General features: G+C 43.0%; 2 protein-coding genes across 2 annotated transcripts in view; one reads left to right on the top strand and one right to left on the bottom strand.

Annotated features, from left to right (window-relative positions):
* Window positions 1–1,898: 1,898 nt before the first annotated feature.
* On the top strand, window positions 1,899–9,032 carry THUMPD1 (THUMP domain containing 1). Its single transcript, XM_070761225.1, has 4 exons — window positions 1,899–2,277; window positions 3,347–3,539; window positions 4,897–5,145; window positions 6,961–9,032. The coding sequence occupies exons 1-4, from the start codon at window positions 2,038–2,040 to the stop codon at window positions 7,260–7,262; spliced, it is 984 nt and encodes a 327-aa protein (XP_070617326.1). The 5' UTR covers window positions 1,899–2,037; the 3' UTR covers window positions 7,263–9,032.
* A 539-nt stretch (window positions 9,033–9,571) lies between these two features.
* LOC139172276 (acyl-coenzyme A synthetase ACSM4, mitochondrial-like) overlaps window positions 9,572–23,356 on the bottom strand; it is a 33,132-nt gene continuing 19,347 nt past the window's right edge. The window contains exons 8-14 of the mRNA XM_070761224.1: window positions 18,546–18,669; window positions 17,341–17,421; window positions 16,038–16,139; window positions 15,005–15,132; window positions 13,317–13,416; window positions 12,453–12,572; window positions 9,572–10,201 (exon numbers count right to left, since the gene is read on the bottom strand). Of these exons, the coding sequence (XP_070617325.1) occupies window positions 10,115–10,201; window positions 12,453–12,572; window positions 13,317–13,416; window positions 15,005–15,132; window positions 16,038–16,139; window positions 17,341–17,421; window positions 18,546–18,669 (742 nt within the window). The 3' untranslated portion in view covers window positions 9,572–10,114. The remainder of the gene's footprint in view (window positions 10,202–12,452; window positions 12,573–13,316; window positions 13,417–15,004; window positions 15,133–16,037; window positions 16,140–17,340; window positions 17,422–18,545; window positions 18,670–23,356) is intronic.

Genomic DNA, 23,356 nt, shown 5'->3' with positions numbered 1-23,356 from the left:
AACCGCTCCAAACTTGACTGTAAAAAATATGACTTCAGTAACTGAGTTGTCGAAGCGTGGAACTCATTACCAGACTCCATAGTGTCATCCCCAAACCTCCAACACTTTACCCTTAGATTATCTACAGTTGATCTATCCAGATTCCTAAAAGGTCAGTAAGGGGCGAGTACAAGTGCACTAGAGTGCCTTCCGTCCCCTGTCCTATTGCTCTCCTATATCTCCTATTCCTTTCTTCTATTCCTATATCTTTTTTTCTATTCTTTCATTGATATGTTCTATTACTACATCTTCTTTTCTATTCTTTCTTAGATATATTTTACTCTGAGTATCTCCTCTATAACCTTCATCACATATTTTACTATGTGTATATAGATATATACCCACTAAAACCCTCATTGTGTATTGGACTAAATAAATAAATAAAAAATAAAAAATACTGATTGACAATCAATTTCACATGCTGTTGTGCACATATTCAACTTTATACAGAACAAAGTACAGTATTCAATGAGAATACAGCATTTCATTCGTTCAGATCTAGGATGTGTTCTTTGAGTGTTCCCTTTATTTTTTTGAGCAGTATATTATTTTCCTCCACAAATTCCCCCTTTTTTATTTTTTATAATATATTTTTATTGGTTTTATAATATAGAACATATAACAATATGCTCGGTGATTACTGCCCGCCACCAGGCAACATTCATACCCCTCCACCAAAATGGGAGCATATTTTGTATACTGTATACCATTTTAACTCAAGAGCAATACAGTATATCTATTTACATATTAGAAAGTGATTCCAATGTACAGTATTCCTTGTAACTTGGTCTCAAAATCTACTAACCATATATCCTCTTACTTTGTCCATTACCTTGTACAAATTCCATTTTTATAACAAAGCACATACGCCTTAAAATATATCAATAAAAGACATATACATTTTCAATATTTCATAAACCGATATCTTATTTTGCACCTAATGTTCTTCAGCCTGTCTCTAGACTCTCTTCCCTCAGCCTTCATCCCCTTCCTACTTTCTTACTCCTTCTCTCCCTCTTCTCCTTCCCTCCATTCATCACCTCTCAATATTAACTCTCTATACTTCCTACTTCTTTCCACTCCTTCTCTTCTAACTTCCCCTATTTCCCCTTCTACTTCCTCTTCCTCCCTTTATTATAAAGGACAAATCTTTGTAAAAAAAAGTGTACTGTACTATGGATTTCTTGGGCCAAGTCTTTGGATCATTAATTTTTTACTCTACCAATGTGGTACTGCTTACTACATTGTAGAAGAGTGTAAATTATCAGTTGAGTAAATTAGTAGGAAGTCTCCCTAGGCTTCCTAATTTTAGGGTATTTTTTCTTTTCTTGCATGCTTTTTTCTTTTTCTGTTTTTTCTTTTCATTTGACTGCATGTAAACAAATGTAAATAATTGTGTTTGTCTTATAATTTCATGGCTTTTTATGGTTTTTAGAGATCTATTCAAATGTGCATTTTTCAGAGTTTTTCTTGGCTTTGCTGTTGGACGTGTAACATGTCTATTCTCTTCAATGTGTATTATGTATTAACTAACTAACTAACTAACTAACTAACTAAACAAACAAACAAACAAACAAAAATAAATAAATAAATAACAAATAAATAAATAAATATGCGCGCGCTCTCTTATCTCATTCTACCTTTCTCTACCTGTTTTCTCTAAGTCTGTTTGTCTATGATTTAATCTATGTGATTTCTCTTTCTCCTTGTTTAGAATTTTATTGCACAAAGTGTCTTTTTTGCGTTCATTTTCGGCGTTAGCCTCTAAAAAACGCATTAGTCAGACCCGGACTGCAGAACTCGGGAGGGCCACTAGTTGGAGCCAAAGCAACCGAGCCATCCTCTCTTGAATTTCCGCTCCTCGGTTCTAGAGCTCACGTCGCTTTCTGCTTTTTCTTATCTCTACGGTCTTTTACCAAAGACGCCATCAAGGCTCGCCGGCCCCGATTGTGGCGCCTTGTTGCGCCTGCGCGCTGCCCTTCACCCGCTGTCTTCACCATGGCTGCAGTGGAGACGCCGCCGGTGACGACGGCGATGGCCTCGGCCTCTCGCAAGCGGCGGCCGCCCAAAGGGCAGTACGCGCAGTCGGCCAAGCGGGCCCGGCCGGCCGGTCGGCGGCAACTGGAGGCCGGCATGTGCGGCATCCTCATCACTTGCAACATGAACGAGCGCAAGTGCGTGGCCGAAGCCTACAGCCTGCTGGGCGAGTACGGAGAGCAGCTGTACGGGCCGGAGCAGGTGAGCCGCGGGCGGAAGGAGAAGCTGCCGGCACCTGCCTGGGCTGTTGATCTCGCTCGGGGTCGTCCGGAAGGCTCGGGGACGCCTGGAATTCTCGGGGACTACAACTCCCCGGATTCCCGCTCAGCAAAGTGCCCGGTGGGAATGCTGGGAAATGTAGTTCCTACCGACTTTTGCAGCCTCTGCTTTTCTGCTTGCTTCTGAGAAGCTGGGGCGGGTGTTATTTTTCTACTGCCTCGAGTGGGAAAAGGTAAAATTGAGCCAATATTACGCTGATGTACACTGCTAAAAAAAAATAAAGGGAACACTTAAACAACACAATATAACTCCAAGTAAATCAAACTTCTGTGAAATCAAACTGTCCACTTAGGAAGCAACACTGATTGACAATCAATTTCCCATGTTGTCAGCATTCAACTTTGTACAGAACAAAGTACTGTATTCAATGAGAATATTTCATTCCTTCAGATCTAGGATGTGCTCTTTGAGTGTTCCCTTTATTTTTTTGAGCAGTATATAAGGAAGGAACAGATCCCAAGCAGGACATTCTCAATGGTGCTGCGATAGTAGGACAGCAGTAGATGCTGAGATAAATTTATTCATTGTGCCCAGAAAAAGAAATATCTGCCGCTACCTGGGATGGAACTCACAGCTTCCTGATTAGGCGACTGCACCACTTAACTGGAATGTATTTATGACGGTTACATTTCCTCAGGTCACATGACTACAATTTGTAACCTTGCCAGCAGCCTTTTTTTGACAAGCAAAGTCAATGTGGGAAAGCTAGATCTGCTTAAAGACAAATTCAGTCACTTCAGCAATTGCAGGAATTCGCTTAACTGGTAGGAAAAGTTGTAAAATGGGACAAAACTCACTTAAGGATTTTGATGAACTTTTATGTACACTGAGAGCATATGCACCAAGGCAAATTCCTTGTGTGTCCAATCACATTTGGCCAATGAAAGTTCTGTTCTGTTCTGTTCTAAACTGTCTTGCTTAGCATTGGAAATTTTGGGCTCCCTTGTGGTTCGAATGACAATACGTGTTTTGCATTTATGCCTGTGCTAAGTTTGCAGAGCGAGACGAGGACAGGCTCTCTGGGAATGAGGAGGAGGAAGAGGAGGAGGAAGACGATGATGCCGAAGAAGCTTTGAAAAAAGAAGTGGATCAGATTCGTGCCTCCACAGAACAAAAGCAGCGTCGGTTCCAGTCGGTGGAGAGCGGTGCTAACAACGTGGTTTTCATCCGAACGTTGGGTGTTGGTACGTGTGCAAAGGGTTTGCCAATAAAATGATTGCTATTTGTTTTATTCCTAGCTTTATTTATACATTGCCCTCCCAAAAAGAGTCCAAACAACTTAAGAAAGAACAAAAAAATAACCCAACCATCCTTGGCAATTTAAAAACCTGGGTGGATCCCAGAATTCCTAGCCAGCATACTGAAAACTTTACTCCTTTTTTTTTTAAGCAAAAAACACCGCATAGTGAACAATGAGTTGGCTTAACATCCACAATATTTGTTTAATGACTGCCAATTCATTTAATGCCCATGATGATTGGCTTAACAACTGTGACAAGAAAAGGTTGTAAAATGAGGTCCATTCACATGATAGAAACATAGAAGTCTGACGGCAGAAAAAGACCTCATGGTCCATCTAGTCTGCCCTTATACTATTTTCTGTCTTTTATCTTAGGACTGATATATGTTTATCCCAGGCATGTTTAAATTCAGTTACTGTGGATTTATCTACCACGTCTGCTGGAAGTTTGTTCCAAGCATCTACTACTCTTTCAGTCAAATAATATTTTCTTATGTTGCTTTTGATCATTCCCCCAACTAACTTCAGATTGTGTCCCCTTGTTCTTGTGTTCACTTTCCTATTAAAAACACTTCCCTCCTGCACCTTATTTAACCCTTTAACATATTTAAATGTTTCGATCATGTCCCCCCTTTTCCTTCTGTCCTCCAGACTATACAGATTGAGTTCACTAAGTCTTTCCTGATACGTTTTATGCTTAAGACCTTCCACCATTCTTGTAGCCCGTCTTTGGACCCGTTCAATTTTGTCAATATCTTTTTGTAGGTGAGGTCTCCAGAACTGAACACAGTATTCCAAATGTGGTCTCACCAGCGCTCTATATAGCGGGATCCTAATCTCCCTCTTCCTGCTTGTTATACCTCTAGCTATGCAGCCAAGCATCCTACTTGCTTTCCCTACCGCCTGACTGCACTGTTCACCCATTTTGAGACTGTCAGAAATCACGACCCCTAAATCCTTCTCTTCTGAAGTTTTCGCTAACACAGAACTGCCAATACAATACTCAGATTGAGGATTCCTTTTCCCCAAGTGCATTATTTTACATTTGGAAATATTAAACTGCAGTTTCCATTGCTTTGACCATTTATCTAGTAAAGCGAGTCTTATCGAGTCTTCGGAGAGGGGCGGCATACAAATCTAAGTAATAAATAAATAAATAAATAAATAAAATAAAGCTAAATCTTTTACCATTACTGTCATAAATCGAGGACTACCTGAAGTTCTTTTTCATGTCGATGGACTTCCCACTTCTCACTTGAAACAGCCTCCCTTTGAACCCTCATGCTTGTGTCTCCTTGCAGAACCTGAGCAGTTGGTCCACCACATCCTCGAGGACATGCATGCCACCAAAAAGAAGAAAACCAGGGTCATCCTGCGGATGCTCCCCGTGTCGGGCACCTGCAAAGCCTTTCTCGAAGACATGAAGCGGTATGCAGAGACCTTTTTTGAACCCTGGTTCAAAAGCCCCAAGAAGGGCACGTTCCAGATTGTTTACAAGGCGCGCAATAACAGCCACCTCAGCAGGGAAGAAGTTATAAAAGAGCTAGCAGGTAAACCACAAGGGCAAACTATGATGGCTTCCCTCTTCTAGGGTAGATCTCAATCCACAGTAGATCTGCAGTGGTTTAAGACCTATAAAACCCCTACAGCCTTCTGCCGTATGAGTCCCAGTGACCGGTCAGGTCCCACAGAGTCGGCCTTCTTCAGGTCCTGTCAACTAGACAATGTCGCTTGGTGGGACCTAGGGGAAGAGCCTTCTCTGTGGGGGGCCCAGCCCTCTGGAATCAGCTCCCCCTGGAGATTCGTACTGCCCCCATCCTCCTTGCCTTCCACAAGAGTCTTAAGACTCATTTATGCTGCCTGGGTTGGGGCGATTAGATCTTAGCTCTGGCCGATGAAAGTTATGGTTGTTGTTTGAATGGGTATGATTGATTTTTAACATAATTGGGGATTTTAGACTAGTTTACTTAGTTTTAATTCATTGGGTTTAGCTACTGTATTCTATTGTTTCTTTTTATGTGTTGTAAGGCGCCCCAGTCCTCGGAGAGGGGCAGCATATAAATCCAATGAATGAATGAATGAATGATCCTGTTGGTATTTTGCAATCTAATGAGGGTTCAAAAAATGGATCCTAAAAAGTTGCCCCTAGAACCTCACTTCCAGAAGTGAGTATACCAATGCTTCTATTTCTGTTTGACTTTTTTTAAGGGGTGATGGTGAATGGATTTCCAAAAAGGGCAAAATGTTATGATCTATAAAGCCCTTCATGGCACCGGACCAGAATATCTCTGGGATCGCCTTCTGCCGCACGAATCCCAGCGTCTGGTTAGGTCCCACAGAGTTGGCCTTCTCTGGGTCCCGTCGACTAAACAATGTCGTCTGGCGGGACCCAGGGGAAGAGCCTTCTCTGTGGTGGCTCCGACCCTCTGGAACCAGCTCCCCAGAGATTAGGATTGCCCCCACCCTCCTTGCCTTTCGTAAACTCCTTAAAACCCACCTCTGCTGTCAGGCATGGGGGAATTGAAACATCTCCCCCTTGCCCATGTTGTTTTGGTGTATGATTGATTGTGTGCTTGTTTTTATATATATTGGGGTTGCTTTTATGAAATTTTTAACCTAAAACTGTAATCTAGATTGCTAAATATTAGATTTGTTGCCATTGTTGTGAGCCGCCCCGAGTCTGCGGAGAGGGGCGGCATATAAATCCAATAAATCTAATCTAATCTTCTTTAAGCTTAAAGAGATTTGAAATGCACTCACATCATCCCTTTACATCACCAATTTTTCCTGAGCCACAAAAAAAATTCCCCCATTGCTAAGGATAGCCTTTGCTACCTTTTGCAGAGCCAGGCATGTCTCAGAAACCCAGTGGGAACTGCCTGGTTTTATTCTAAAATTTCTGATCATTGGTCATGCTTCTGAGAAATACCTTCAGGTCTGAGTCAGAACTCAAGAAGCTTATTGGATGAGAAGCGAAACGTCTTCAAAGAAAAACAGAGTCCAGTTTCTTTTTTTGGGGGGGGGGGGAGCACTTTTGGGACAACTATGACCTGAATGGCTGAGAATCTCTGTAGACAATAAAACAAAACATTGTGTCATAGAATAGAATAGAATAGAATAGAATAGAATTTTATTGGCCAAGTGTGATTGGACACACAAGGAATTTGTCTTGGTGCATATGCTCTCAGCGTACATAAAATAAAATATACATTTGTCAAGAATCATATGGTACGACACTTGATGATTGTCATAGGGGTCAAATAAGCAATGAAGAATATTAATAAAAATCTTAGGATATCATTCTATTAGTTATGAAATTATATCAAGGCAATAATTCCTGCCTCCTTTCCACCGTTGCCTTGCAGGTGTGGTGGGTCACCTCAACCCAGAAAACAAAGTCGACCTGAGTAACCCCAAGTACACCATCGTGGTGGAGATCATCAAGAACATCTGCTGCTTGAGTGTGGTGAAGGACTACGTTCTCTTCCGAAAGTACAACCTTCAAGAGGTGGTCAAAAGCAAAGCCGAGGGGCAGCCAGAGGCTCCTCCTAAACCACCCCACGAGAAAGACACCCCCGGAGCGAAAATCCCTGAAGCACAGAAGGAAAATCAAAACGAGCACCAAGACAAGACTGAGACCGCCTCCAACGACAATCATGAGGACTAGGACCATGAATGAATAGAGCTGAGAGGAAGAAAAAGGGGAACATCTGGAGGATGTGGGGCTGGTTGTTAAGTTGGCGGCTTGATGTTTATTCTCTAGGTCGGGAGTCCAACCTTGGCAACTTGTGGACTTCCAATTCCCAGAATTGCTCAGCCAGCGTTGCTAGCATGATTGTCTCAGGAATTCTGGGAGTTGAAGTCCACAAGTCATAGAAGAGCCAACTTTGCCTACCCCTGCTCTAGGTGATTTGGCTAAAACGCAGTTTGTCCCAGACAATCTCCCCCACCATTCCTGCCTTGTTGTAATAGTTATTCTGGAATGGAGGGTGGGTGGAGGAAGGCAGTGTTTCCAACCGAACAATGTAAAACATGATTTTCACAACCTGTAATTCAGGGCTGTCCAGCCTCAACAAGTTTTTAAGACCTGTGGGTTTCCAACCCCCAGAATTCCCCAGTCAAGTAATCTGGGAATTGAAGTCCATAGGTTTTAATGCTGTCGAAGATGATCACCCCTGCCCGAGGCTTTGAAACATCTAATTGTGGCTGGATCAAACTCTGGATCAAACTTTTCCTAACCCAGAACCACTTACGAGGCTTATCCTTAAGACCGAAGGACAGACACTATGCTGACCAGCCAAACAGGTTTCTGTTTTTGCCCCCAATCTAGATGGATTTTTCTGGCTTTTTAAAACTTAAAATTGCAAAAATGCAACCAGGATTAGGAGATGGGAGGTGGGGTTGGGAGGGAGGATCGTTCCTAAACAATTGCCGGAGGTTGGAAGTAGCTGATCCTAGAAAAGTTGACTTATTAAAGGTTTTCAAATTATCCATTACTATTTTGATTATCATGATTTTTTTAAAAAATCCAAATTTTCTTAATTCAGGAGTAGGGAGACCAACAAAGACTACTCTGCCTATTGGCTTGTAGTTTTGCAAGGTGGGTTTTAACTCTTCAATCCTCAACAGTTTGTGTTTCCAAATTGTAATTTTTTTCTCAAGCAAATTATAGCAGCTGTTTACTGCCAGGTTTTTATGTGACGACAGTGATCTAGTTACTGATCCAAAATCTAGCATAACTTGAGAACAAAAATGATCCCCCGCCTCTTGAGTTGGCATCTCCGTGGATCTAGGGATCTTGTATTCCGATCCCCTCTGGAAAAAATAGAACCTCATTTAGTCTATGACCAGGGTCTCTAAATTTGGCAGCTTCGAGACAGGTGGATTTCGACTCCCAGACTTCCTCAGCAGCCGTGAATTCTGGGAGTTGAAGTCCACACATCTTAAAGTCGCCAACTTTGGAGATAACCCCATCCCACTCCTTCCTGATCTATGGGAATACGTAGTTTTACAGTTTGGATATTTTTTCTGATTTGGGAACGGATTCAGGTTTCTCTTGTAACTCTTAAGAGATAAATATTGAGCCTGGAGGAACTTTTATGGGCTTGCTTATAGAGACCCTTCTTAACTATCTTAAGCAAACTAAAATATAAAGTGATATTTGGGGAAAATAAACATCTTTCGTTGAAAAAAAAAAGTTCTGTTTGCAGTTACACTGTTAGAAAGACATGTTAATGCTCCAAACTTGTAATTCTTATGGGGATGTTAAGGAGAAAAAAAAATTCCAGCTTTTCTCTGGGAGGAATTTCTTGTCTGAAAATAAACATTCATAACGTAACATCTTTGCAGGGATATAATGCTTTCCAGTTTGTATGCGGTCATTCTTTTTTTTTGTACGTCGTTTTCTATTAAATTGACCTCTTTTTGGTTTGCAACAGATTGGCTAACACATGTTCTTTGCTTAAAAAACAACAACAACTAGGCTTCTCTTTGTAAAAATCAAGATTTGCTGTGTGACAATCAATGATCAGTGGGAACAGTTCTGCCTTTTAAAATCAGTACGCAAAAGAGCAGATCAGTGTTAGCTCATTCATTCACTTATTGCTATCTGTGTCAACTGGCAAGGATATCTCTTTTCGTACAAGAAAAAATTCCATTCCTATATCTCATTTATCACCATCTATAAAATGACGAAACTTTTTAGTAAATAAGTTAAACTGATAAATATATTTATTTATTTATTTATTTATTAGATTTGTATGCTGCCCCTCTCCGCAGACTCAGGGCGGCTCACAACAAAACAAAACAATTCATGACAAATCTAATAAGTATAATTTAAAATACTGTATTTAAAAAACCCGATTTACTAAGCAAACATACATACAAACATACCATGCATAAATTGTATATGCCCGGGGGAGATGTCTCAGTTCCCCTATGCCTGACGACAAAGGTGGGTTTTAAGAAGCTTACGGAAGGCAAGGAGAGTAGGGGCAGTTCTAATCTCTGGGGGGAGCTGGTTCCAGAGAGTCGGGGCCGCCACAGAGAAGGCTCTTCCCCTGGGGCCCGCCAACCGACATTGTTTAGTTGCCGGGACCCGGAGAAGGCCCACTGAATACTGAAATGAATTAGAAAGGTAAATATTTACAATACAGTAAATGTATATGAAGTTTGGTATGGATCTTTAGCTATAATTAAGATAGGAAGTTGGATTCTTGAGGAAATAAAAAAAATACTTAAAAAATATTAAGATGCTGGAGTGCCCCTGAGTGCGTCATTGGCTAAAAAAGGGGGAAACATGGTTCACCCCACGAGAATATACCTGTTCAGGAAGTGATGGTCTCTCAAACCGATTGGCCTATTTATTTTTAGGGGTTGGGGAATGGTTTTCCGAAGTTGTATACTTCACCCAGCCTGGGGTAGCTGCTTGGCTTTCAGCTTTGCAAATGCATCTTGGACTTGCAAAAATCGGTCAGCTGAGTGAGTGAGAGAGAGAGAGAGAGAGAGAGAGAGGTAGAACTAAATTTGTCCCCATTCTTGTTTTCGCAGTTCGTTTCTTCGGATTTTGCCACTGACCGTCTTGGGCAGCTCTTGTACGAATTCCATCTTATGAATTGATAAAAAGGAAGAAAAGAAAAAAAAAAGAATTGTAATTCCGTCCCTACTAAGGTTGGGGAGATTGAAGTACAGTGATCCCCCGAGTTTCGCGATCTCGATCTTTGCGAAATGCTATATTGCGATTTTTTCACCCGATGACGTCACTCCCTTCCTTTCTCATCTTTCTTTCTCTCTCTCTTTCTCTATCTTGCTTCTTCCTCTCTCACACTCTCTTCCTCCCTCTCTCATCTCTTTCTTTCCTTCTCTCTCTCTATCTCTCCCCCTCTTGCTCTCGAGCGGCGGGCGGCACCCAGGGAAGGTTCCTTCGGCCGCCCAGCAGCTGATCTGCTCGGCAGCGCAGTAGCAGCGAGGAGCCGAAGATGGGGTTTCCCCTTTGCGTGGGCAACGGGGAAACCCCATCTTCGGCTCCTCACTGCTACTGCGCTGCTGAGCAGATCAGCTGCTGGGCGGCCGAAGGAACCTTCCCTGGGTCTTCAACTCCCAGAGCGGCGGACAAGCGGCGGCCGGACAAGAAAAGCGGCGGCCGGACAAGTGGAAAAGCGGCGGACAAGCGGCGGCCGGAAAAGCGGCGGAAAAGCGGCAGGCGGACAAGAAAAGCGGTGGCCGGACAAGCGGAAAAGCGGCGGACAAGCTGAAAAGCGCCGGACAAGCGGACAAGCGGCAGACAAGCTGAAAAGCGGCGGACAAGCGGGCAGGCAGGCGGCTCCTCAGCTGCTGGGTCTTCCCAGGTGCGGAAGTAAAAACACCATCTGCGCATGCGCGGCCATGGAAAAAGGGGCGCGCATGCGCAGATGGTGTTTTTACTTCCGCACCACTACATCCCGAAAAATCGATTATTGCGAGGGGTCTTGGAACGGAACCCTCGCGATAATCGGGGGATCACTGTACAGTGATACCTCGTCTTACAAACGCCTCGTCATACAAACTTTTCGAGATACAAACCTGGGGTTTAAGATTTTTTTGCCTCTTCTTACAAACTATTTTCACCTTACAAACCCACCGCTGCCGCTTGGATGCCCCGTCTCCGGACTTCCGTTGCCAGTGAAGCACGCGTTTTTGCGCTGCTGGGATTCCACTGAGGCTCCCCTCCATGGGAAACCCCACCTCTGGACTTCTGTGTTTTTGGGATGCTGCAGGGGAACCCCAGCAGGTGAATCCCAGCAGCGCAAAACGGGCGCTTCGCTGGCAACGGAAGTCCGGAGGTGGGGTTTCCCATGGAGGGGAACCTCAGAGGAATCCCAGCAGCGCAAAAACGGGCGCTTCGGCTGGCAAAAGGGATGAATTTTGGGCTTGCACGCATTAATTGCTTTTCCATTGATTCCTATGGGAAACACTTTCATCTTACAAACCTTTCACCTTAGGAACCTCATCCCAGAACCAATTAAGTTTGTAAGATGAGGTATCACTGTAGTTCCTGAATTATGACCACAGCTGAAATCAGACATTCTGCCTCTAAGCAAGACGGTTAATAAATGAGCCACAGACACTTTTTTTTAACCAGGGTTGTTAAGCCGTAAGCACCACAACAGTATTTCATGAAAAGAAGGACCAGAATACAGAATTAACGGAGTTGGAAGGGATCTTGTAGGTCATCTAGTCCATCCCCCTACCCAATGGGCTAGGCATAACATGATAGTACTGCAGGCCACTAAAGCTGACTGCTAGATCTGCAGGTCAGCGATTCAAATCTCATCACTGGCTCAAGATTGACTCAGCCTTCCATGCTTCCAAGGTGGGTCAAATGACCTGGATTGTGGGGGCAATAGGCTGCCTCTGGGTTTTTTTTAAAGTGCTATTGCTAACATGTTGTAATCCGCCCTGAGTCTAAGGAGAAGGGCGGCATAAAAAATTGAATAAATAAAATTAAATAGTAGTGTTCCAATATCTAATGGCCTGCCACAAAGAAGAGGCGGTCAATCTATTCTCCAAAGCACTTGACAAGCAATGGATGGAAACTAATCAAGGAGAGAAACAACCTAGAACTAAGGAGAAATTTCCTGATAATGAAGAACAATTAATCATTAGAATTGTGTGCCTCCAGAATTTGTGGGTCCTCCATCACTGATGGTTTTTAAAAAAGAAATTGGACAACCATTTGTCTCAAGTAGCACAGGGGTTCCTGTTTGAGCAGAAGGTTGGACTTGAAGACCTCCAAGGTCCCTTCCAACTCTGATATTTTGTTATTTCCCTTCAGAGCAGGCTGATGCATAATTCAACACCACCTTGTGATAACACTCACCTTTCTGGGATACTTGTAGGGAGCTGTCACTTTCTTGACGTGATCTTGCAGCTCCCGAGTTAATTTCTCCGGGTTGTGTGATGCGAACTCAGGAGACAAAACCACAAATGCTTTGACCACCTGGAAAACAAAACCACCCATAGCAGCTACTGATCAAGAGGTCAGACTAAAAGCAGGCAAGTTTTTTAACGGAAACAAAAAGGCAGGTGACTTTTTAAGAATTAAACTCAACACACACACTATGTGCAGGCAAGAGAAAGAAGTATAAGCCCTTGATTTCAGTATAAATAGGGCCTGAGTTTGAAACATTGCAATGAGTGGAGTTCTTTCATAATGGCTTCATTAATTTTTCTGGAATAAATGTACTTGCAAGCAGTGAAGGGCTACCAATATTTTTACTATCATGCTGTGGGCATGGCTTATACAGGACACCCTACATTTTCTTTCAACATCTTAGTGCAAATTGGGTGCTCTGGGGTGGAGCTCCATTTTCGCTACCCCACTGCGTTCCCCCTCCGTCCAGGCACTTCAGGCCGGAGGTGGCCACGTGAGGCTGGAGGGGAGCTGGGCAGGAGAGAGGGAAGCTCGTCCGAGGCCAGAAAGAAGGGAAGAGGAAAAAAGCAAGGAGTATAGACACAGCAGCAGCAGCAGGGAAAGAAGAGAGCTGAGCTGAGACCAATAATCCAGGAAGTGACAGCCGCCGATCAGCTGGAGCTGCGCACATGTCTTCATTTCCACCGGTGGAACTGCATTCCACCGCGTCCTGCCTGCTGCCCACCCTTGTGTTTCTCCCACTTCAATCTTTTCTTAAAAACCTCATTAAATCGGCAAGTAATTTGCAGATTTATAGAAAAGCTTCATTACCTCCCCTCGGATTGTATCCGGACTGCTGACAACGGCTGATTCCACCACTGCTGGATGCTCAATCAAAGCATTTTCTACTTCAAAAGGCCCAATGCGGTATCTGGGGGGGAAAGGAACCAAATTATTTGTTTGTTTGTTTGTTTGTTTGTTTGATTGATTGATTTACTTACTTACTTACTTACTTACTTACTTACTTACTTACTTACTTACTTACTTACTTACTTACTTACTTATTTAACCTTATTATAAAAACCAAACATACATACAAACATACCATGCATAAATTGTAAAGGCCTAGGGGGAAAGAATATCTCAGTTCCCCCATGCCTGATGGCAGAGGTGGGTTTTAAGCAGCTTATGAAAGGTAAGGAGGGTGGGGGCAATTCTAATCTCTGGGGGGAGTTGGTTCCAGAGGGCTGGGGCCGCCACAGAGAAGGCTCTTCCCCTGGGTCCCGACAAGCAGCATTGTTTAGTTGACTGGACCCGGAGAAGACCCACTCTGTGGGACCTAACTGGTCGCTGGGATTCGTGCAGCAGAAGGCGGTCCCTGAGATAATCTGGTCCGGTGCCATAGAGGGCTTTATAAGTCATAACCAACACTTTGAATTGTGACCGGAAACTGATCGGCAACCAATGCAGACTGCGGAGTGTTGGTGTAACATGGGCATATTTGGGGAAGCCCATGACTGCTCTCTCAGCTGCATTCTGCACGATCTGAAGTTTCCGAACATTTTTCAAAGGTAGCCCCATGTAGAGAGCATTACAGTAGTCGAGCCTCGAGGTGATGAGGGCATGAGTGACTGTGAGCAGTGACTTCCGGTCCAGATAGGGCCGCAACTGGTGCACCAGGCGAACCTGGGCAAACACCCCCCTCGCCACAGCTGAAAGATGTTTTTCTAATGTGAGCTGTGGATCGAGGAGGACGCCCAAGTTGCGGACCCTCTCTGAGGGGGTCAGTGACTCCCCCCCCATTATCATCTCTAAATGGATTGTAGGACCTTGGGTGTAGGTGTGGCATTCGGCGAATGGGACCCAGAAGAAAACCAAAACATGTATATTTAAATATAATTACAACTCAGCTGCCTAGTTTTTGGGTGGCTGCTCCTTAGCTGACCTTGTCTTAGTTCAAAACGTTGAGCCAGATCTACTTAGCTGGAAAAAGAGATCCCAAAACCAGGATTGGAAATTAAAAAGAGAAAAAGAACAAGATCTGAAAGAATGTTAGAAAGAAACAATCAAAAGATTGGAGGCTGTTAGTTAATCATCTTAGCCACTCGGTCTACCTGGCAACAAGGAACTGAAAAGAAATATTTCAGATCATCAAAAAGACTTCTCAATTTATTTATTATCCTGTCTTTATTATTTTAATAATGTTAATAATGAAGTTTAATGACATCAATAATAAATCAGGGTTGGCAAGGGTTGGCAATTCTTATACCATTTCCAAGATTATTTATCCTCAGTGTTATTGGATGTCTGAGTAATTTTGGGTTCCTTGATTTTGAGCAGCTAGGTGGAATTTAGCAGAAGTCATCCTAATTGGGGTTGGCCAACATTTGAATAGAATCAAAGATCAATAGAAGGGTCTTTCAAAACCAAGCTAGTCCTGACCTAGATGATGTTAACAATGGTTTTGGCACGCTTTCCCATCTTCCCACTTTTTCTAACATATGTTGAGATGGACCAACCCTGAAGAGATGATGATATCATCAGATCTTCCAGTAAACCAGAAATAGCCATCTTCATCCATCCAGCCTTGGTCACCAGTGACGTAGAAGTTTCCCCGGACAACTGCTGAGTTTTTTTCTGGGTTGTCCTGGACATAAACACAATGACATGGATGCTGGATTCTACTGGCATGATTTTAAGCTATGTTCTGCAATTCCCAGGCGCTTCAAGCAATAGAGTTTAACTAGGGACCTCCCTCTTCCATTTACAACCTTCATCATCATCATTATCATCATCCTTTTTTCCATAATCCCTTGTGGGATGGAGTCTGGGCAATTGAATGGAGCTAGCTGAGTGTTTGAATGGTTCATTTCAAATGTGGTCCCACCAGTGCTCTACACCAGTGTTTTTCAACCAGTGTGCCACGAGACATGGTCAGGTGTGCCGCGAAACTCAGAGAGAGAAATAAAACAAGAGAGAGAGAAAGAAAGAAAGAGAGAGAGAGAGAGAAAGAGTGAGAGAGAGAAAGAAAGAGAGAGAGAGAAAGAAAGAAAGAGAGAGAAAAAGAAAACAAGAGAGAGAGAAAGAACAAGAGAGAAAGAAAGCAAGAGAGAGCAAGAGAGAGAGGGAGGGAGGGAAGGTGGGAGAGAAAAAGACATAGAGGGAGGGAGGGAGAAAGAGAGCAAAAAAGAGAGGAAGGAAGGGAGAAAGAAAGAGGGATGGAGAGAGAAAAAAAGAAGGGAGAGAAAGGGAGGGAGAGAGAGGGAGAGAGAAATAGAGCGAAAGGGAGGAAATTTTTTTGTCCAAACTTTTTTAGCCGCCCCCCCCCTCAATATGCCCCAGGGTTTTGTAAATGTAAAAAATGTGCCGTGGCTCAAAAAAGGTTGAAAATCACTGCTCTATACAGCAGGATCACAATCTCCCTCTTCCTGTTTGTACTTCAATACATACACACATTCATTGTTAGCTTGTTTATATATTGCAAACCCAACTGTCTTGTACATAGTACGAACAGATGAACAGATGGGGAGGACTTTGCAGTCCCTTGCTTACCACATAGTGTGAGAAGAAGCTAAAGGGCCGCTTGGGCTTCATCCTGATAGCGATGTCTCCTTCTTCTCCAGGAGGCAAAATCTTGCCATCTTCATCTATAATCTAGAAAACAGCCAGGAAGACGAAAAGCAAAGAAGCAAATTTTCTATTGACACCCATATCCATTTCTTTTTTCTTTTTGGCAAGAAGAGAGAAGTGAGCTTCCCATCTTAATTGCAATTATTTTTTTTCCTTTTAAATTGATCTCAGATTGGCTCTGGGGTCTCCTGGGCTCACAAATCCAAGTCCTATCCAGATCTGATCCTACTTATTTGATTTGATTTGATTTATTGGATTTGTATGCCGCCCCTCTCCGGAGACTCGTGGCGGCTAACAACAATAATAAAACAGTATACAAAATAATCCAATGCTAAAAACAATTAAAAACCCAAACATACATACAGACATACCATGCATAAATTGTAAAAGCCTAGGGGGAAAGAATATCTCAGTTCCCCCATGCCTGGTGGCAGAGGTGGGTTTTAAGCAGCTTACGAAAGGCAAGGAGGGTGGGGGCAATTCTAATCTCTGGAGGGAGTTGGTTCCAGAGGGCCGGGGCCGCCACAGAAAAGGCTCTTCCCCTGGGCCCTGCCAAGCGGCATTGTTTAGTTGACGGGACCCGGAGAAGACCCACTCTGTGGGACCTAACTGGTCGCTGGGATTCGTGCAGCAGAAGGCGGTCCCTGAGATAATCTGGTCCGGTGCCATGAAGGGCTTTATAGGTCATAACCAACACTTTGAATTGTGACCGGAAACTGATCGGCAACCAATGCAGACTGCGGAGTGTTGGTGTAACATGGGCATATTTGGAAAAGCCCATGATTGCTCTTGCAGTTGCATTCTGCACGATCTGAAGTTTCCGAACACTTTTCAAAGGTAGCCCCATGTAGAGAACGTTACAGTAGTCGAATCTCGAGGTGATGAGGGCATGAGTGACTGTGAGCAGTGAGTCCCGGTCCAAATAGGGTCGCAACTGGTGCACCAGGCGAACCTGGGTGAACGCCCCGCTCGCCACAGCCGAAAGATGTTTCTCTAATGTGAGCTGTGGATCGAGGAGGACGCCCAAGTTGCGGACCCTCTCTGACGGGGTCAATGATTCTCTCCCCAGGGTAATGGGGGGAGAATCATTGAGAATCCTCATCAGTTGAAGATGATGGGGAGGCTGAAGAGAAAAGCCCCCCCCCCCGCTGAAGAGAAAAGCCCTCCCCTGTTAAAAGTAGACCTTCCAATCTTGATCTCACCTGAGCCAGGTCAATGGTCCTACCTGAACGTCGTAATTTGGAGTTGCAGTCCCCATGGAACCTGGTTTAGCTGGTTTCGCTTTCTCGTTGGCTATTATCATCCCCTGCAGCAAACAATTTTGAAAACTCCTGGAATAGCTTTTCTTTTGGACATTTCAAGCCTTCCATGGTCTATCTGATCTAACCATATTCACAAAATCATACACCAAAATGTCCTTCCTGTTAATGACTACTTCATCTTCAACTGCCACAACACACGAGCACGTAGTAGATTCAAACTAATATTTAAACTGCTCCAAACTAGACTGCAAAAAATACGACTTCACTAATAGAGTGTTCAATGCCTGGAATTCACTACCTAACTCTGTTGTTTTTTCTCCAAACTCTAAAATCTTCAACCTTACATTGTCTACAGTTGGTATGCATAAGAGCACCACTGTGCCTACCATCCTTGTCCTATTGTCTTCTTTTATCATTACTTTTTATTTTATGTTTATATAAACTACTATTCTATACTTGATTGGCAAATAAATAAATAGATTATTGGCGGCAATATGCTGACTCTGTAAACCGCTTAGGGCTGTAAAAGCACTGTGAAGCGGTATATAAGCCTATATAAGCACTATTGTTATTTGGAACTATAAAATATCAGTAACTTCGATCAGCAATCGCCTGTTTTTGAATACCATTCTGTGATAGAAAACACAATCTTTTGTATGATACCTTGATACCTTCCAAATTATATACATATTTATCAGGAAGCTCCATGGCCTTCAACTGATACTGCTATCCTACAGTTGGAGGGTCTGTCCCTGCTTAATTAATTTACCCAGTTTCTTGGTTCAGACAATACTCTGGTCTGTAAAGTAATAAGATGGGCTGCATTCACACATAGCTGTTTTTAAAAATGACATCAATAAAATCTCAGTCCTAAATTTAGAACTAAGGAGAAATTTCCTGACAGTTAGAACAATTAACCCGTGGAACAGCTTGCCTCTAGAAGTTGTGAATGCTCCAACAGTGAAAGTTTTAAAGAAGATGTTGGATAACATCTGTTTGAAGTAGTTTAGGGTTTCCTGCCTAAGCAGGGGGTTGGACTAGAAGAACTTCAAGGTCCCTTCCAACTCTGTTGTTGTTATTATTGTTTATTATTATTTAACCACATTTAGTTACTGGATTCTTAACTATCCTGGTTAAGAGAAAGGGGCTTTTATGAACATGCACGTACGACTTCAGTTTGTCCGTAGCCTTGGTAGATTCTCAACCCGGTCTCTTTTTCCCATTGGGACATGATGTCCAGGTTCATTGGTTCCCCTGAACTCAAACAATGAGACAGGCTCTTGAATGTGTAGCTTTATGCAGAGAAAAAGAAGAAAGAAATTGGGTTTTTTAACTAAAGCTTGTTGCAAAATCAAAACCAGAAGCACACACAGATGGCTGATTGAGCTGGATTCATAAACTTCTTTATATTTTAATTATCAGCAAAAATATGTTACACATATAGATCAGTGTTTCCCAACCTTGGCAACTTTATTTATTTTTTATTTTATTTATTTATTTTGTCCAATACACAATGAGGGTTTTAGTGGGTATATATCTATATACACATAGTAAAATACATGATGAAGGTTATAGAGGAGATACTCATAGTAAAATATATCTAAGAAATAATAGAAAAGAAGGTATAGTAATAGAACATATCAATGAAAGAATAAAAGAAGAGATATAGGAATAGAAGAAAGGTATAGGAGATATAGGAGAGCAATAGGACAGGGGACGGAAGGCACTCTAGTGCACTTGTACTCGCCCCTTACTGACCTCTTAGGAATCTGGATAGGTCAACCGTAGATAATCTAAGGGTAAAGTGTTGGGGGCTTGGGGATGACACTGTGGAGTCCGGTAATGAGTTCCACGCTTCGACAACTCGGTTACTGAAGTCATATTTTTTACAGTCAAGTTTGGAGCGGTTAATATTAAGTTTAAATCTGTTGTGTGCTCTTGTGTTGTTGTGGTTGAAGCTGAAGTAGTCACCGACAGGCAGGACGTTGCAGCATATGATCTTGTGGGCAATACTTAGATCTTGTTTAAGGCGTCTTAGTTCTAAACTTTCTAGGCCCAGGATTGAAAGTCTAGTCTCGTAGGGTATTCTGTTTCGAGTGGAGGAGTGAAGGGCTCTTCTGGTGAAGTATCTTTGGACATTTTCAAGGGTGTTAATGTCTGAGATGCGATATGGGTTCCAAACAGATGAGCTGTATTCGAGGATGGGTCTGGCAAACGTTTTGTAAGCTCTGGTAAGTAGTGTGAGATTGCCAGAGCAGAATGCTGGCTGGGGAATTCTGGGAGTTGAACTCCAGATATCTTCAAGTTGGCAAGGTTGGGAAATTCTGATATAGATTATAGTTTGTCAGCTATAAAAAGTTCAACCGCCTTGGAAATGGCCGCTGGAGGGGCTGAGAGGCAAAAAGAAAGCTGTATGCTCCTCCCATATTTGGGTATAAAAGGTTACTTGCCCCACAGAAATCTCCCCTATCCCAGAGGTAGGCAACGTTGGCTCTTCTATGGCATGTAGACTTCAACGGCGACTACTTCAGCTTCAACCACAACAACACAAGAGCACACAACAGATTTAAACTTAATATTAACCTCTCCAAACTTGACTGTAAAAAATATGACTTCAGTAACCGAGTTGTCGAAGCGTGGAACTCATTACCGGACTCCATAGTGTCATCCCCAAACCCCCAACACTTTACCCTTAGATTATCTACGGTTGACCTATCCAGATTTCTAAGAGGTCAGTAAGGGGCGAGTACAAGTGCACTAGAGTGCCTTCCGTCCCCTGTCCTATTGCTCTCCTATATCTCCTATACCTTTCTTCTATTCCTATATCTCTTCTTCTATTCTTTCACTGATATGTTCTATTACTATATCTTCTATTATTTCTTAAATATATTTTACTATGAGTATCTCCTCTATAACGTTCATCATGTATTTTACTATGTGTATATAGATATATACCCACTAAAACCCTCATTGTGTATTGGACAAAATAAACAAACAAACAAACAAACAAATAAAATTCCTGATGTAACTTGATTGGCTCAGGAATTCTGGGAGTTGAAGTCCACAAGTCATAGAAGAGCCAACTTTGCCTACCCCTGCCCCATCCTATCCCCTTGCCTCCCTCAGGCTTCTAGCACCTTCTCTCCCTCAGCCTTGCCCCACAGAAATCTCCCTGTTTGGTACCCAGTAAACAAGGTAAATTAGCATGCCGGCCGCTGATTGGCTAAAGCGCGGCTGGTAGATTCAAGCGGCCGTCAAGCCACGCCTCTCCAGCCAACCCGATAAAAAGGACTCCGTTTTTCTTTTCTCCCGTGCGTTGCTGTTCGTCCCTGTTGGTGTTTGTTAAAGCGTTCCAGCGTGATCCATCAATAGAGGGAATCACAGCTAAAGCGCTTCCGACTCTTTGTGCCGATCTAAGACTCCCCTATCCTATTCCCCTTCTCTCCCTCAGCCTTGCCCCACAGAAAGCTCCCCTATCTTACCCCCTTGTCTCCCTCAGGCTTCTAGCCCCTTCTTTCCCTCAGCCTTGCCCCATAGAAAACTCCCCTATCTTACCCCCTTGTCTCCCTCAGGCTTCTAGACCCTTCTTTCCCTCAATCTTGCCCCACAGAAAGCTCTCCTATCTTACCCCCTTGTCTCCCTCAGGCTTCTAGACCCTTCTTTCCCTCAATCTTGCCCAACAGAAAGCTCCCCTATTTTACCCCCTTGTCTCCCTCAGGCTTCTAGACCCTTCTTTCCCTCAATCTTGCCCCACAGAAAGCTCCCTTATCCCATTTCCCTTGTCTCCCTCAGGCTTTGTATCCCCCTCTCTCCCTCAGCCTTTCCCCACAGAAATCTCCCCTATCCTATTCACCTTCTCCCTCAGCCTTGCCCCATAGAAACCTGACCTCCTCTATCCTATCCCATTGTCTCCAGAGTTATTGGGAAGTGGAGTAGAACATCTAACTAATTAAGCATCAGAATGTGTTAATAATTAGAAATGCCAATGATCTGATGGTCAGTTTGGAAAAAAAATCCTTTCTTAGCAAGCACCTAAAACCCAAGAGGAAATACGTGCCAAATTTCAAGCTTCTAGGCCTTATAGTTCTGGAGATTTCATGATTCTGTGTGAGTATTTTTCACTTTATATATATATATATATAATACAAATATAAATTAAGAAAGTTAATAAGAGAAGAAGAGGGGTGCAACGGGGAAATATTTTGGGATTGTTTTTAGACTGGTTTATCCTCAGAAGTGATACTCATCTTTCTCAGTTAAAAAAAGGAACTCATTTTTTTTTTAAAAAACATTAAAATAAACCACTACCAGTAATACAATTGGCAGTTTTCCTGAAGAGAGACAAGGGAAGGACTGAAGAGATTGGTGACAGAAATGTTGTATATAGGAAGTTCTCAACTTATGACCACAATTAAGCCCAACATTTCTGTTGGCAAGTGAGACATTTATTAAGTGAATTTTGTTCCTTTGGATGACCATTCTTGCCATTGTTGTTAAGCAAATCACTGTACAGTGATACCTCATCTTATAAACGCCTCATCATACAAACTTTTCGAGATACAAACCCAGGGTTTAAGATTTTTTTGCCTCTTCTTACAAACTATTTTCACCTTACAAACCCACCGCTGCTGCTCGGATGCCCCGCCTCCGGACTTCCGTTGCCAGAGAAGCGTCTGTTTTTGCGCTGCTGGGATTCCCCTGAGGCTCCCCTCCATGGGAAACCCCACCTCCACCGCTGTTTTTGTGATGCTGCAGGGGAATCCCAACAGGGGAATCCCAGCAGTGCAAAAACAGGCACTTCGCTGGCAATGGAAGTCCGGAGGTGGGGTTTCCCAGTGAGGGGAGCATCAGTGAAATCGCAGCATCGTAAAAACACAGAGGTCCGGAGGTGGGGTTTTGAGGACTTTGGTGTTTTTGCGATGCTGCGATTTCACTGATGCTCCCTTTGCTGGGAAACCCCACCTCCGGACTTCCGTTGCCAGCGAAGCGCTTGTTTTTGGAATGCTGGGATTATCCTGCTTGGATTCCCCTGCAGTATCGCAAAAACACAGAAGTCCGGAGGGCAGCCTCAGGGAAATCTCAGTAGTGCAAAAACAGGCGCTTCGGCTGGCAAAAGGGGTGAATTTTGGGCTTGCACACAATAATCGCTTTTCCATTGATTCCTATGGGAAACATTGTTTCGTCTTACAAACTTTTCACCTTAAGAACCTTGTCCCAGAACCTTGTCCCGGAACCAATTAAGTTTGTAAGACTGTAGTTATTAAGTTAGTAACACAAGGTTGTTAAGCAAAACTTGGCTTCCCCATTGAAACTGAGTTTTGCTTACCAACCTTGTGTTACTAACTTGATAACTACAGTGATTTGCTTAACAACTTTACTTGTCAGACGGTCGCAGAAAAGGATCACATGATCCAGGAACTTGAGTCAGTTGCCAAGCATCTGAATTTTGATCATGTGACCTTGGGGATGCCGCAAGTATAAGTGTAAGAAGTGGTCATCGGTCATTTTTATCGGTGCCATTGTGACTTCGAATGGTCACTCAATGAACTGTTATAAAAAGAGTCCAAAAGAGAGCTAAGAAAATATTTACTGACCCCTTGCGTCCTGGATACAAACTGTTTCAACTCCTACCCTCCAAACATCGCTATAGAGTACGGCACACCAAGACAACTAGACACAAGAACCGTTTTTTCCCAAACGCCATCACGCTACTAAACAATTTCCCCAACACTGTCAAACTATTTACTAAGTCTGCACTACTATTACTAGTAGTTTTTTCTCATCATTCCTATCACCCCTCTCCTCTCACTTATGACTGTATGAATAGAATAGAATAGAATTTTTATTGGCCAAGTGTGATTGGACACACAAGGAATTTGTCTTGGTGCATATGCTCTCAATGTACATAAAATAAAATATAAATTTGTCAAGAATCATGTGGTACGACACTTAATGATTGTCATAGGGGTCAAATAAGCA

The sequence above is a fragment of the Erythrolamprus reginae genome, chromosome 9 (genome assembly GCF_031021105.1).
Source record: "Erythrolamprus reginae isolate rEryReg1 chromosome 9, rEryReg1.hap1, whole genome shotgun sequence".
NCBI classification, from domain to species: Eukaryota; Metazoa; Chordata; class Lepidosauria; order Squamata; family Dipsadidae; genus Erythrolamprus; species Erythrolamprus reginae.
Note: the sequence above shows the minus strand (reverse complement) of the source record. Positions and strands in the feature narration are given on the sequence as shown.

Bases quoted from the DNA above. Each gene is read 5' to 3' on its own strand.
- THUMPD1 (XM_070761225.1), top strand. From the start codon at position 2,038: ATGGCTGCAGTGGAGACGCCGCCGGTGACGACGGCGATGGCCTCGGCC. The intron at 2,278-3,346 runs GTGAGCCGCGGG...GCCTGTGCTAAG, and splicing joins AGCTGTACGGGCCGGAGCAG to TTTGCAGAGCGAGACGAGGA. The intron at 3,540-4,896 runs GTACGTGTGCAA...GTCTCCTTGCAG, and splicing joins CATCCGAACGTTGGGTGTTG to AACCTGAGCAGTTGGTCCAC.